The 12803-nt window shown below is 49.2% G+C and overlaps 2 protein-coding genes across 3 annotated transcripts; one reads left to right on the top strand and one right to left on the bottom strand.

Annotated features, from left to right (window-relative positions):
- Positions 1–4122: 4122 nt before the first annotated feature.
- On the top strand, positions 4123–6546 carry LOC120642502 (chaperone protein DnaJ-like). The gene is made up of 5 exons (XM_039919065.1): positions 4123–4404; positions 4619–4696; positions 4912–4987; positions 6048–6121; positions 6201–6546. The coding sequence occupies exons 1-5, from the start codon at positions 4312–4314 to the stop codon at positions 6261–6263; spliced, it is 384 nt and encodes a 127-aa protein (XP_039774999.1). The 5' UTR covers positions 4123–4311; the 3' UTR covers positions 6264–6546.
- Positions 6547–6933: 387 nt separating this feature from the next.
- Positions 6934–9087, bottom strand: LOC120642488 (protein CURVATURE THYLAKOID 1A, chloroplastic-like). 2 transcript variants are annotated; one of them, XM_039919045.1, is made up of 5 exons: positions 8777–9087; positions 8464–8696; positions 7519–7623; positions 7362–7433; positions 6934–7283 (listed from the first exon to the last, which is right to left on the bottom strand). In XM_039919045.1, exons 1-5 carry the CDS (start codon positions 8895–8897, stop codon positions 7164–7166), a joined length of 651 nt encoding a protein of 216 aa, XP_039774979.1. In that variant the 5' UTR covers positions 8898–9087; the 3' UTR covers positions 6934–7163. The 2 variants fall into 2 exon arrangements, with proteins under 2 accessions (XP_039774979.1, XP_039774988.1); XM_039919054.1 differs by having other exon boundaries at positions 6934–7254.
- Between the last annotated feature and the right edge of the window lie 3716 nt (positions 9088–12803).

Raw genomic sequence — 12803 nt, 5'->3', positions numbered from 1 at the left:
CGCTACCCCGACGGTGAGGAGGACGACGGGGCAGCGTGGATCCGTCGCCGCCTCGCGCCTCCAGTGTTTTTTTTTTTGCAAAAAAATTTCAACAAATTTTTTTAATTCCTTTTTGATTTTTTCGGATGAATATTTTTTAATGATGCAAAAAAAATTCTTGAAATTCTTCTGCTCTCCAATTTTTTTCTTGAAATTTTTTTCTGCTCTATATTTTTGCTTGAAATGTTTTTTGTCTCAAAAATTTTTCTTTGTATTTTTTGATCGAAAAACGACAAAAAATTTTCCATAAATGAAAGAAAAACAACGGCCGGAAAATCGACCGTACGGAGCCTCCCGTACGGTTGACCCGTAAACTATCAATACCGGATGGGGGCGGCGCATGGGGAGCTGCGTGGGAGAGGGTCACATGGCAGCGGGCCCCGCGTGTCGGGATCCTTTTTCAAACGGCGTGGTCGGAGGAGTTATGAGCCTAATCAGTCTGTTCTTTTACGTGTCAAAAGACGTTGCTGCCCCTGGTGTTTTGTGGGAATTGCAGCGGCGGTAGCGCTCCGCTCCTGCCCCTGACAGAGCGGCACTTCGAGCTTTCGGAAGATACTGTGCTGGAATGGCGTGTCTGTGGGCCCGAGGCGATGGGTTGTGGGGAGCAAAGGCCAAAAGTGCTAATCGTCCACGCCCATGTTATATGTTATAGGATTCTCATTTGTGCTTATGCCATTGCTCTCGAATTCCACTCGGTTCGCTTCAATCAGCCAACAATATTTTTCTCCCATATCAAACCAGCACTAGCTAGCTAGCAGTGCTTTTCTCTCATAACAAATCAGCACCAGCCATAGCTAGCCGAACAGAGTGTTTTGTAACCCAGTCATCATTAATTCATTTCATTTGAAGAGTCAATCAAACACACCTACTAGCGGGTTAGCACGTCCCTGTCTTCATTAGCATTTTTACAGTGACTAAAAGAGCCACAAGGTTGTCCACAGTTCCATCTTCCATCTTGGTCGTGCCTTCCAAGTTTCACTAAACATTTTTTTCCTCCTCTCGAAAATAGAACCAGACGCTTTTTCGTTTGAGTGAACCACGGAGCGAGCCGAGCTTTTTCCTTCGGCGGGAAAAGGGCGCGCGGTTTGGTCTGATTAGACGAGAAACCGGCGGGGGCGCCGGGCGGGGTACTCCGGTAGTGGGTGGTGGTGCTGGGGCCATGGCAACACGCGCATCGTCTCTCACGTACTCGGCGCTCAGACTGACCCCAACAGACGAGGGAACACGCGAGGCAAAAGTAAAATACATCCCGGTCGGGACTGTGCACGCGCGGAACGTTCTCCAACAGGCGAGGCAGCACGCGATGCAAATTGCCGTCGCTGGAGAGAGAAGGTGCAAATATGCGCTCTCTCTCTCCTCAAATGCAAACTGCCGTCTCTTCCCGCACCACACGGACTCCTCCGCCGCTCGCGTACACGCACCAATGGGGGACAGGGGGAGGCCGCGGACCCGGCGCCGGCGGCCGCCAGGGGCCGCGTCGCGCCGCCGATGCCGTGGCGGACGCGAGGCCCAGATCCGCCGGCCGCCGCGGCCCGGCCTCCGCGCGCCGTCGCGGCCCGGCCGCCGCGTGCCTCCCGTGGCTCGGCCGCGGAGCTGCCCCGCGCCGCCGCCGGCGAGGGCCGAGCTCGGGGCCGGTGGAGGGAGCGGCGAGGGGGCGGAGCTCGGGGCCGGTGGAGGGAGCGGCGAGGGGCCGCCGTGACCGAGCTCGCCGGCCGCCATGGAGAGGAGGGAGGGAGAGCTCGCCGGCCGCCATGGAAAAGAGGGAGGGAGAGAGAAGGGGGCCGGCGGCGGAGAGAGAGTGGAGGACGGCACGGCGCGGCTCGGTCCCTCGGCCGTCGTGGCGAGAGGCCGAGCGCGGCCGTCCGGGCGAGCGGCCGAGCGCGCGCGGCGGGGCCGGCCGTGGGGAGCCCACGCCGCGGAGCCGGCCGTGGGCGGCGGCGAGCTCGGCCGTGGGCGGAGGCCCGCTTGCCGGCGGGGGAGAAACAGGGGAGGAGAGAAGGCCGTGCCCCTCCGTGCGCGCCTCTTCCACCCCGCCGCCGCCGGCTCCCATGAGGAGGGCCGCCGCGCTCGAGCGCGCGCGCCGCCGCCGTCCCTTGCCCGCGCACGCTCTGCTGGCCCGGCCGCTGCTGGGCCGCCATGGGGGAGGGGGCGCCAAGGGAGGGAGCATGGAGGAGGTCCGCCGCGCTGCGCAGGGCGCCCCGCTGCTGGCGCGCAGGAGCCCCGCCGCGCGCAGGCCACTCCCGCCGGCGCGCAGGCCTCGCCTCGTCCTCACCCGCGCGCGAAAGGAACGGCCCTCGGGATGCTTCTGCCTTTGCCTCCGTGTGTTGGAGATGAGATTTTTGCGACACTGCTGCATCCACTGTAGACGAGAGGCAAACTCGATATGCCTCTCCAAAATGCACATCCACTGTTGTAGTCAGTCTCACATGAAACGCACTAGCGAGCGCGGCCTGCACACACGGAAAGGATGCGCCCAGGTCGAGCTCCTTTCGCTCCGTCGGCTCCTAGGGGTAAAGCTGGAAACCGTGAAGCGTTTTTTTAGCCAGAATGTGTGCAAAGGTGTTTTGGTGCTTGACCTGCTGAACAGAACATCGGTGCGCAGTGACTGTCTTTAGCTCGTTGGTGCTGATTTTTTATAAGAGAAAAGTACTACTGGCTGGTGTTGATTTTATGTGAGAGAGAAATACTGTTGTCTAGATGCAGTCACGAAACGAACGTACTCACTAGCCTAGCATTGACTGACCTCGTTCACTGCTCAGTGGGAACTTCCACGTGCATGTGAGGCATTTTCCTCGCAAGATCTGCTTCCTTCAGGACTACGGAATGTCAGGCTGGGGACAGACGGGGAAACGGCCTGCCTGCGAGCTGTGTTTGGATTCTTCCTAGAGGTTGGTCTAATGCCGAACCGTGTTCGTCTGCACTGTTTTGTTTAGTACTATAGCAGTAGCAAGTGGGGGATGCAAAGCAGAGCTCGCCCAGGTAACACGGCAGGTTCCGGGGACGGGCCCCTTCGATGATCCGAATGCGGAGAGGCGTTTGCGTTCCTGGAACCAGTGGAGCGTCTCCTGGAACCAATTTGACAGAGCGTAGGCTAGTTAGTGTGCCTACTTTTAGATTAGTGGGGGAAAGCCGGTGATCAAGATCACGAGAGCACTTTTGCCGTGGTACTTTTAGTTAGTACTAGCATAATATTTTAGTAAAATGCACGGTGGTGCCTTTAGCGAGTGTAGCGCAAACATAGCTTTAATTCGAACTTGGATGCTCCCTCCGACCACGATCGTGTATTGTCATTACTGCAATTTTCCGAATCACGACGTGCAAACATGCTGTTTTTCTGTCGACTCCGCTGACATACTGCTGGAGTGCTGGAGAGTAGCTTTGCTGTTGTCCTATAAAATTCCTTGATTTTCTCTAGTTTTATCTGATTTTATAGCGCACGGCGGTGCAGGGGCAGGCCGCGAGTGCAGGCCTGCACGTGCAGGCCCCCAGACCTAGGGCCGACGGCAGGCAGTGAGGCACAAGGCGGGGGACGCGCTGATGCAGCGGACGTGCAAATATTATGAGTCGCTTGGGTGACTAACAGCCAAATCATCGCATAAGGTTCAATAATTTTTTTCGAAACAATTTTTTATTTCCGAACAAATTTTTTTTATTGCTGGAACAATTAAAAAATATTTTGGAACAAAAAAATTATTCTAAAACAAATTTGACTAAATTACATATGTGAGTCGATTTATTGAACTAATTTATGTTCAAAACGTAAAATCTAAGATGGATAAGGCCGGTGTGACGGGTTTGCTGGGGAGGGGGGGAGCAGTGAACCACCAGCTGCGTTTGATTCATGTTTGCACTGTATTTCTGAACCTGTGGCCAGTCGGATAATGGGCCGTGGCTCAGTTGCGTTTGGGTCCATGAAGCCCAAAACCCAACTAGTACTTCTAGTACAGAAGGCCAGACGGTCCCAGGCCATTGCTGGGCTCGGCCTAACAAACAACTGGCTAGGCCTAGCCGCGTCGGTCGTGTCAAAGTTTTGCTCCAGTCCCTCTGAAAAAAGTTAGTAAATAGTTGTAAAAAAAAATCTAGAACCTTCTGCCGTCCAGCCCACAGAATCCACCAACCTGCGTGCCCCGGCACCCCACGCCGCCACGCGCCACTGCCATCTCCGGGAAGGAACCCCTGGGAAAGGAATCGGCGCTGCGGCAGCCGGCGGCGGCAGAAATCCCGCGGCGGCGGAGCGAGGGAGCCAATCCCGCGTCGAGGGGAGGGTGCGAGATGTGGTGGGAATGGGAGGGCGGCGGCGAGGAGGCGGCGCGGGAGGAGACCCCCGTCGACTTCGATTTCATCTCCCTGCTCGCCAAGCCCAAGGTGAGGCGCAAACGTCACCCCTCACCTGTTCTTCCTTCGATTCTGCCGCCCGATTTTGAGTTGCGGCGGTAGGGCAAATTGGGCCCTTTGGAATTTAGAGGCCAGATCGTGTTGAATTTGAGTTCCCTTTGTTAGTTTGCCCCTTTCGCGTGCTTCGCATTTCTACGAAGCTTACTGGCTCGTGCTAAACGGCGGAACTGTGTGGTGCCTGCAGGATTACTACAAGATATTGGAAGTTGATTACGATGCGTCGGAGGAGACAATCAGGTCCAGCTATGTCCGGCTTGCGCTGGTTGGTATCCATCCCAATATCAATGAAGTCTTGTAATTTAATCATATAGTTCAGTTTTCTTGAGCAAAGTGGTTGCTTCAAGTGGCATATTCCTTGCAAAAGTTTCATTGAGGATACTCTGTGTTTGCTAAACTATTGGCATCCTTTGCATTGCTCTCTCATTGTTGATGCCATGATGGTAATGTATATGCTTTCCATTTCAATTTTGTCTGCAGAAATGGCACCCTGATAAGAAGCAGGGTGAAGAAAATGCAACGTCCAGATTTCAGGAGATTAATGAGGCGTACCAAGGTCAGCTTGATTGGTTGCTCAGTTGCTCAGCATCAGATCTTCTCCGCATGAGAAAAGTAGCATACATAAACTGTATCATGTACTTTTTGCATAACTCATGCTTAGTGCCCCCAAAATGATGGTGTCTAAGCAGCATCGTTTGCTGTACTTCTGCTTGTCTATTGTGTTTGCTTCTATAACCATAAATGCTGTTAAGAAGAAGGTATCAGCCCAAGTCGGATATCAGTGTATACAAACGTACCTACTTATCATGGTTATGGTTCCCCAGCCATACCCGCCACAGATTGTGCTAACTTTTAGGAGCGGGGGGGGGGGGGGGGATGGTGGGTTGGAGGTTACCACAGTTCCACAAGACTATGAGTGTGTATACACCCTAAAACTCAGTTCCACAAGACTATGAGTGTGTATACACCCTAAAACTTAGTAAAGCCATAATATTTGTTAAGAAGTTGCAAAATATTCAGATATGAATTCTCAAGATGTTAAGGAGTAGCAAGTCAGGTTGGCATAGTCATAACAGTTGTCTGTGTTCCTCGGATACAGATCAATTACTGTCCCTGTCGTAGATGCTAGCTAACTGCTCCAAGACTAAGAATATGCCCTTGTACAAGAGAATGGTGGAATGGCTACCACAATTATAAAAAATTCCCTATTAGGCTATTACTTTTATTGTTTTAGTGGCTTGTAGGGATATCTTGCTGCGTTGAATTGCTTGGCAAGTATCTACACTCTTCTGTGTTTGTTATGATAAACTTTTATTGCTTCTTGCAAACTATTATTTGATAATATATTTGAAGGCCATAAAACCGTGTTACATTTGAGGCAACCATGCTTGAGCAGTTGAGCGACAACTGTTGAACATTTTGAACTTTTAGACTGTATCCATCACCAGTCTAGCTCTAGAGAAAGCTTACTGTGATGATAAGACTATCTCTTTTTCCCAAAGAAATATTCTCTCACCGTGCCCTTTACTTTACATTCAAGAAAGAGAGACAAATCCTGGGCTATTATGACACATCTTGTGTTATTGTTTCTGATGCTCCCAACATTTCTTTAACAGTTCTGAGTAATCCTGCAAAAAGGCAAGAGTACGACAAGAAAGGCATTCTATATGTTCAAGATCAGAATGTAGTGGTGAGCAACTATTTTTTTTCTGTAGTTATCTTGTCACCCGGTTGTTCTCACACATTATGTTGTTTGCCAACAATTTCAGGACTACCTGAACCGGCACAAGGGTTTAATACTCACTTGCAATGGCCTTGGCATAAGGTACTAGGTATGGTGAGCATGTTCAGAGACGCCACGGTCCGCATCCACCTGCAATCTTGGGTGGTGTTAAGATACCATCTAGTAAAAAAGAATATGGTACGGCAGTACCATTTTTGGGGAGCTAAAGATGGACATATCTTACAACAAAGTTGATTTTATTTGTTGATCAGCTGTTGTTGGTTGCTAGAGGCAGATATGTTCCTGTAATCCTGTTGCTGCCTGATGCCCTGTATGTAAGACACTGTTCCTAACCTATGCAATGTGAGCGTCTGTTCCTGAAGAATCGACAATGTTTTCGTCTTGGCATTTTATGTTGACGAACTGGATTGTCTATGGTGTGGGGGACTCGGGTGGTAAAAACGCGTGCACTTTACCAGAAAAAAAAACTGTAATCCCTTGGTTTACTGTCTTACTGCAGTATGTATCCGTACCCACGTTACTGCGGTATTCACACTTCCGTTATCGTTCAAAGGGTATACTGCGTTCTGTACATGATCCGATGTACAAAACAATAATCTCTTATAAAGAGATGCAACTTGGTAAACTATAAAGATGATTTCAAAAGGAAACGAATATATAAAATAGCATCAGCTATTACAGAAGGCTCCTCGTCTTTGAGCGCAGCAATTTTTTTTTCCTATGGAACTGGAATTGATGATTACTGGACAGGAGCACAATGGGTTTTAAAACTTGCGTGAGTGATTTTTTTTTTAGACTTTACTCACAGTATACAGATGGGATCAAGTAAAAAAAATAACAAAGACTTAACAAGCACACAGCCAAGCTTCAGAAGTCTGACCAATGCCCCAAGAGGAGAAACATAACTTTAGATACACGACCTTCTTTACCCTTTCAGTAATATTTGAAAAGAAAAGTAGAAAACCTAATGATAAGCGGTTTGTAAAGCCTAAACTTGTGCCCAAAGATCATTCATTGACATCTCAAATAATCCTCTGTTTGAGATCTTCGAACTTCCCAAGCAGGCTGTCTCTGCTTTCCTGCATATCGAAAATTTGAAAAAGAAAATCTAATCTTCAGGTTACTGAGGACACAGCAGGGTACAGTCGAGGCTGGTTTTGTAGGGTGATTGAGAGTTCAAATGTACCTTGTAAATGAGATACCGTGCAGTGAACCATATCGAGTAGCCAGTTCCTACTAGTTCCAGAATTTTTGGAAGCTGCCATGAATAAGCCAAGGAGGTTAATGCACTTTTGTTCTTATAATGAAGTAGAGATTTCATTATCGATGTCGTAACTACGTACCAGGGGAACTGAATCAATTGCAGAAACAACGGAAGATAGAACCCATAAAGCGACAAAGGCACCGGCTCCAGTGAGGATTAAAGTGGGAGTTACTTCAATGTTCAACTGAAAAATGGATAGCAATGAAGAACTCATCCAAGATACAAAAGGCATCCAAGAACACCAAAAAGTGCATATATTGACACAATGTTTATATCTGAAAAGTCAATTATCTTGACGTACGACAACTGATGCTGAATCAAGATTAAGATAATACATGTAGTAGCTTTTCTATTCAGAGAATAATCCATGAAATACGTACAGACTGATACGTGATGGCATGAAAAAGCTGGGTCAATTAAGAGCAACAAGACTTGAGTTTTTTGTCTGGTTGGGCACCTGATAAAGATAAAAGTTTGTAATTCATAACATGTTGAGCATTTGGTGCTCTAGGGGTCAGCAGATGTTAAACTAGAGCCTAATCCCTCAGGTCAATTATTTACAAGTTTTACAGGTAACATGGCAATAGAGCTCAACATTGGACAAATAATAGGGAAAAATGCATCTAACGGGGTCAATTAGAATAGTATTTATGCATGATATATTGTCCTAGTTGATTCTTCTTGCTTTGTAGACCGTCTTAGAGCAATGTATCGAATGCAGTAAGGACAACTTTTGCTCCTTTTTTCCCAGAACGGGGGAACCCGGAATTTCATAACTCTGGAGCAACGAAATTACAGCAGTTGAGTTCAGGACAATGTATCATTGGAGTATCAGTCCTTCTTTCACCTCACATGAACTCCATTTCAGTTTGGTTTAGTTCCCACGTGAGAGTCAATAAATGGTGCGTTCAGAGGTGCCAAGATGGTACCCGCAAAGTGGTGGTCAGTTCTAATGCTTGTAAATGAGATGGCATGAACATTAGCGATTACTAGTGGACAGACAGCAACGGAATGGCAAAGATACCTTGCTCAGTATTTCATCCAGGTTGATATCATCTGGGGACGGCGACGCCTCCGACGACACCAGCTCTGCAACAGGGGCCTCCGCGGAGCCACTGGACGCGGCGCTAACCTCCTCGACCTTCTCGTCGGCAGGCGAATCGGGCTTGTTCGTGACGACGACGGTGGTGGAGGAGGCGGAGGCGGGCTCTTCGGACGGCACCGGGTCAGGCACAGCCGCACTGGCGCAGCGCCAGCCTGAAGCGGAAAAAAAAATATTAGCAAACAAAGCGCTGTGAGGAAGCGAATACGAGAGGGAGGGAGGGACCGACTGAGACCTCGAGCTTGGAGGCGCCGGCGGAGCGGGACGGCGGTGACGGGGCACGCGCCGCTGCGGAGGGGCGCGAAGGGCGCGGCGGTGGCGCAGGCGGAAGCGGTGGTGGAGACGCAGAGCTCCATGCTCTCTCCTCTGTTCCGGGTTTCCCCCCCTCTCCTCTCCTCTCTTTTTCTGTGGAGGCCGACCTGGTTGGGCTTGAGGTTTCTGTGAGCCGCGAGGGCGAGGATGAGAGGTAGGGGGTGAACGGTGATGCTGCTGGGCTGGTGGTTCCGAGTGACGTGTTCGCCCCCGCGCTGCTCCTACTGGCGCATGCCGCCCTGCTGCTGGTCTGCTCCTGCTCGTCCGCTCGGCGGCTTCTGTGACATGCGCCTTGGATGCGCGCTAGAATCCAGCCCTATAAGAGAATCTTTCCCATAAAAGACTGAATGAATTTTATTTATAAAATTTTTTTAGGGATGTGTGTAATTTTTCGCGACGAATCTAACGATGATAATTAATCAATGATTTGCTACAGTGATGCTACAGTAACCATCTTCTAATCGTGCGGTCAAAAGCCTCATTAAATTCTTCAGGGTCATTAGCACAGGGTTCTAAAGTTGGTTTTGTAAAGTGACTTTGTTTGACATCGTAATAAGCGGTCAAAATATCACTATTCACTGGCGCGCTGGAAAACCAAACAAAGTCATGGGAATGCGATGGCCCGCCTGGCCGCGCCTGCGCTGCGTTGTGTTTTCTGGGTCCGAATCTTGGTTGGAGGACAGGTGGTGCTTTCGCTTTCGCTTTTGCTTATCTCTCGGTCCCGTTGGGTTCACCCTAGGAATAGTAGCATGCTAGGAATATTAACATTTTAACTGTTAATTATAATATCAAACAAAGTCAGTTTACAAAAATAACTCCATAACCCCGCGTTAGGAACCCTGAACAATCTAATGAGGTCTTTGACCGCGTAATTAGAGGATAGTTATTGTAGCATCACTGTATCCAATCATCAATTAATTACTGTCATTAGGTTCGTCGCGAAAAGTTACACTCATCCCTGAAAAAATTTTGTAAAATAGATTTCATTTAGCACTCTATGCATGCGAAATTTTTTCTCAACTTGCGTGCACTAAGGAAACTGGAATGGAACCAAAACATGGCCCTTGTTCCGGGGCCATCATGTCCTGTGTGGCCTGCATTTTTGCATTTTACAAAAGAGCAAAAAGGAAAAGGAGAAGGTGGACGGACGACTCTATCTATTTCTTCCGTCGGTGCATGTTTCCGCTGAGCAGCTTTTTCTTTTTTTTGCGAACAACTGTGCGGCTCATATGCAACACAAGGGTATGAAAGAATGAAATGATGGCAATCTGTCCAGTTCCATCCCACAAATTTATGTTCCTTTGCTAGCATTTTCGCAATTCAAACATTGAAGATCGTGAACCAGTTCCTCAGGAAAAGAAAAGATCGTGAACCACACTCTCCTTTTTTTTTTTTTTGAGATTGACACACTCCTGCCAACGCGCTTGAAGTGCAGTGGTGGGCACTCCCGTCGTGGAGGCCACCCGCCCGGGTTCGATCCCAGTCTGGGACGAATAATCGGGTGTAGCACAGTTGCTCCCCACAGGTTTTGCTCGTGGGTAAAAAAATCTTTTCGCTGTGCTCGCACAAGGCATGGCCCTCTCAGACATGGGCCAAAGTTCGGGAAGAAGTCGAGTCGCTTTCTCTTAATAAAAAAGAGTGGGATCCGTTTATCCCTCCGGCTGCGTTTTTTTAGATTGACACACTCCTTTTTTTTTTGGCACAGAGTTGTTGCGGCGGCGTCTTGTTGGAGCAGCTCTTTGATTTCATTGGCCCAGATGACTTGGCGTATACTAGGCCCATGTATTGAGCCCAGCTTCCTCGATCCCAAAAACAAGTTAGCTCACAGTCCACGTAAAAAAAATGTCCCAGTTGAGTGGCGCCGTCCAAATTGGGTGAATTACATTTGCACTGCCTCGATCTTCTTGTGTTTAGTTGGTCAAGATGACACCCCACACATTCCCTTAGAAAAGGTTTTAAGTTGGGATAAAAAAAGGTTTTAAGTTGGGGCTGTCTTCACGAGGCTAGAGGGGTTTGGTTTGAGGGGTCAAAATACTTTATCTATTTTAATCAAATGGTCATGGCGCCTTCTTCTTCCTCGACCTTTTTTCTACTTTGGTTAGCTCCATGGCTAGAACAAAACAACCCGTTCTGCTCTCCGGCGAGCTCATCCAGCTACTGACATCCCGTTTCATCCTTTTCCCGTCTCCGATGGCTCTCGCGCTATCGGCTATATCCAGTACCTCAAGACGCTACTGCACTAACATCTTCCAAGTTGAAACCTTCACCTCAACCTTACCCGTCGGCTATGCTCTATCACCCCAGCTAGCGACGCCCCGCGGCCTCCATCCATCCATCTCTTCTACTATGCCAGGATACATGTGAGACCCTAGTTCCAAATTCCCACACCCTGAACTCAATGGTAGACGCAGGATTAAGTCCTAGGAGGGCTCTTCTGTTCTTTTTCCTCCTCCCACCTCCCCTTCTCTTCGTCTTCCTCCTCGAATTTGTAGAGGAAGCTTAGGGGCTTCATATAGTTTTTGCGTGTAAGGGGGCTGGAGCCTCCACTACCCCTATGTTGGATCCGCCTTTGCATGAACTTCTGAAGAACTCTTCTCCTGAAACCCTCACCTCTCTAAAGCTCGATGAAGTTGGGGGGAAGGCGCACATAAGCAAAAGTAGTAAGAAAACGGAGATGCCGAAGAAATCATGTGTAACTTTTCAAAAAAAAAAAGAAGAAATCATGTGTCGGAGTCCACAGAGGCACTCAAGTCCAGGATAGGATTCCCATTTATGTCTTATCCATCCACGAGCTTACGATCATGGCATGACCGGGCACGACTCCATTTTTGTCCCCACAAATGGCCACCCCCGTTGGTACATCTATATTTCCATTTTTCTCTCTGGTTGTGTTTAGTTGCAAATTTTTTCTCTCCAAACTTCACTATTCACCTATCACATCAAATCTTTTGTCTTATGCATGGAGTACTAAATGTAGGTAAATAAAAAAACTAATTATATAATTTTGATGTACGCTGCGAGACGAATTTTTTGAGCCTAGTTAGCCTATGGTAAGACAATATTTACTATAAATAAACAAAAAATACTATAGTATACTACAGAATCCAATGTAATCTTTTTTACCACTTTTTGCGGATCTAAACACAGACTCTGTCGCGACGGCAGGGCACGCCTGCCTGCTGCCTGGGCCGGCCGCGACGCTAGTGGCTGTTCTCTGGCACATGCCTGCTGCGATCGGCCCTTGCGGCCTTGCCTGGCGGGGGCGGTCGAAACCTTTGTTTACTCGCGCCCCGAGGCGGCCCTGCCGCCTGACCGATCAACGGCGCCGCTCATACCCGTCACACCAGTCTGGTGGTTGATCGAGTAGGTAATAATTTACAATTCACCGTGGATGTATGTGTCCAAGTCCAAGGTTAAAGCAGTTCAAAAAAAAAGTCCAAGGTTAAAGCAGTTCAAAAAAAAAGTCCAAGGTTAACAGCAGTGTTTCTCGCACCTCGCGGTTACCCAAACGAAGTATACTCCGGAGACGGCTCCCTCCTCCCTTGGTTGGATCGCTAGTTCACCACGTGACATCCCCGCGCAGTGCAGCGCATTCTATTTCTCTCCGTATTTCCCTCGCGGATCGGCGCACGTACGACGCGGCCCTGCGCACGCGTCGCGGCCGCCGGCGTCGTCGTGGCGGCGGAGGGCGCGAGCAGCCGTGTCGAGGCAAGAGCAGGGTTAACGTATCCGACCGGTGACCGGTATCCGCCGGCCTTCGGTTCCGGTATACCGGTCCGGTTTGGCCGGTTACCGGTCGGAACCGGTGGAATTCAAATTTGAATTCAAACTTCCCCGTTTAATCGGTTCCGACCGGTATACCGGCCGGTTTGGCCGGTATACCGGCCGGTTTGGATGGTAACCGGCCGGTTTGACTGGTAACCGGTCAAATTCAAATTTTTTTCTTTTTT

Source organism: Panicum virgatum, chromosome 1K (genome assembly GCF_016808335.1).
Source record: "Panicum virgatum strain AP13 chromosome 1K, P.virgatum_v5, whole genome shotgun sequence".
In the NCBI taxonomy this organism is placed as follows: Eukaryota; Viridiplantae; Streptophyta; class Magnoliopsida; order Poales; family Poaceae; genus Panicum; species Panicum virgatum.
Note: the sequence above shows the minus strand (reverse complement) of the source record. Positions and strands in the feature narration are given on the sequence as shown.

Coding starts and splice junctions, on each gene's coding strand:
- LOC120642502 (XM_039919065.1), top strand. CDS start 4,312: ATGTGGTGGGAATGGGAGGGCGGCGGCGAGGAGGCGGCGCGGGAGGAG. Junction 4,697..4,911: donor GCTATGTCCGGCTTGCGCTG/GTTGGTATCCAT, acceptor TTTTGTCTGCAG/AAATGGCACCCTGATAAGAA. Junction 6,122..6,200: donor TTCAAGATCAGAATGTAGTG/GTGAGCAACTAT, acceptor CAACAATTTCAG/GACTACCTGAACCGGCACAA.
- LOC120642488 (XM_039919045.1), bottom strand. CDS start 8,897: ATGGAGCTCTGCGTCTCCACCACCGCTTCCGCCTGCGCCACCGCCGCG. Junction 7,624..8,463: donor TGGATGAAATACTGAGCAAG/GTATCTTTGCCA, acceptor TCCATTTTTCAG/TTGAACATTGAAGTAACTCC. Junction 7,434..7,518: donor CAATTGATTCAGTTCCCCTG/GTACGTAGTTAC, acceptor TATTCATGGCAG/CTTCCAAAAATTCTGGAACT.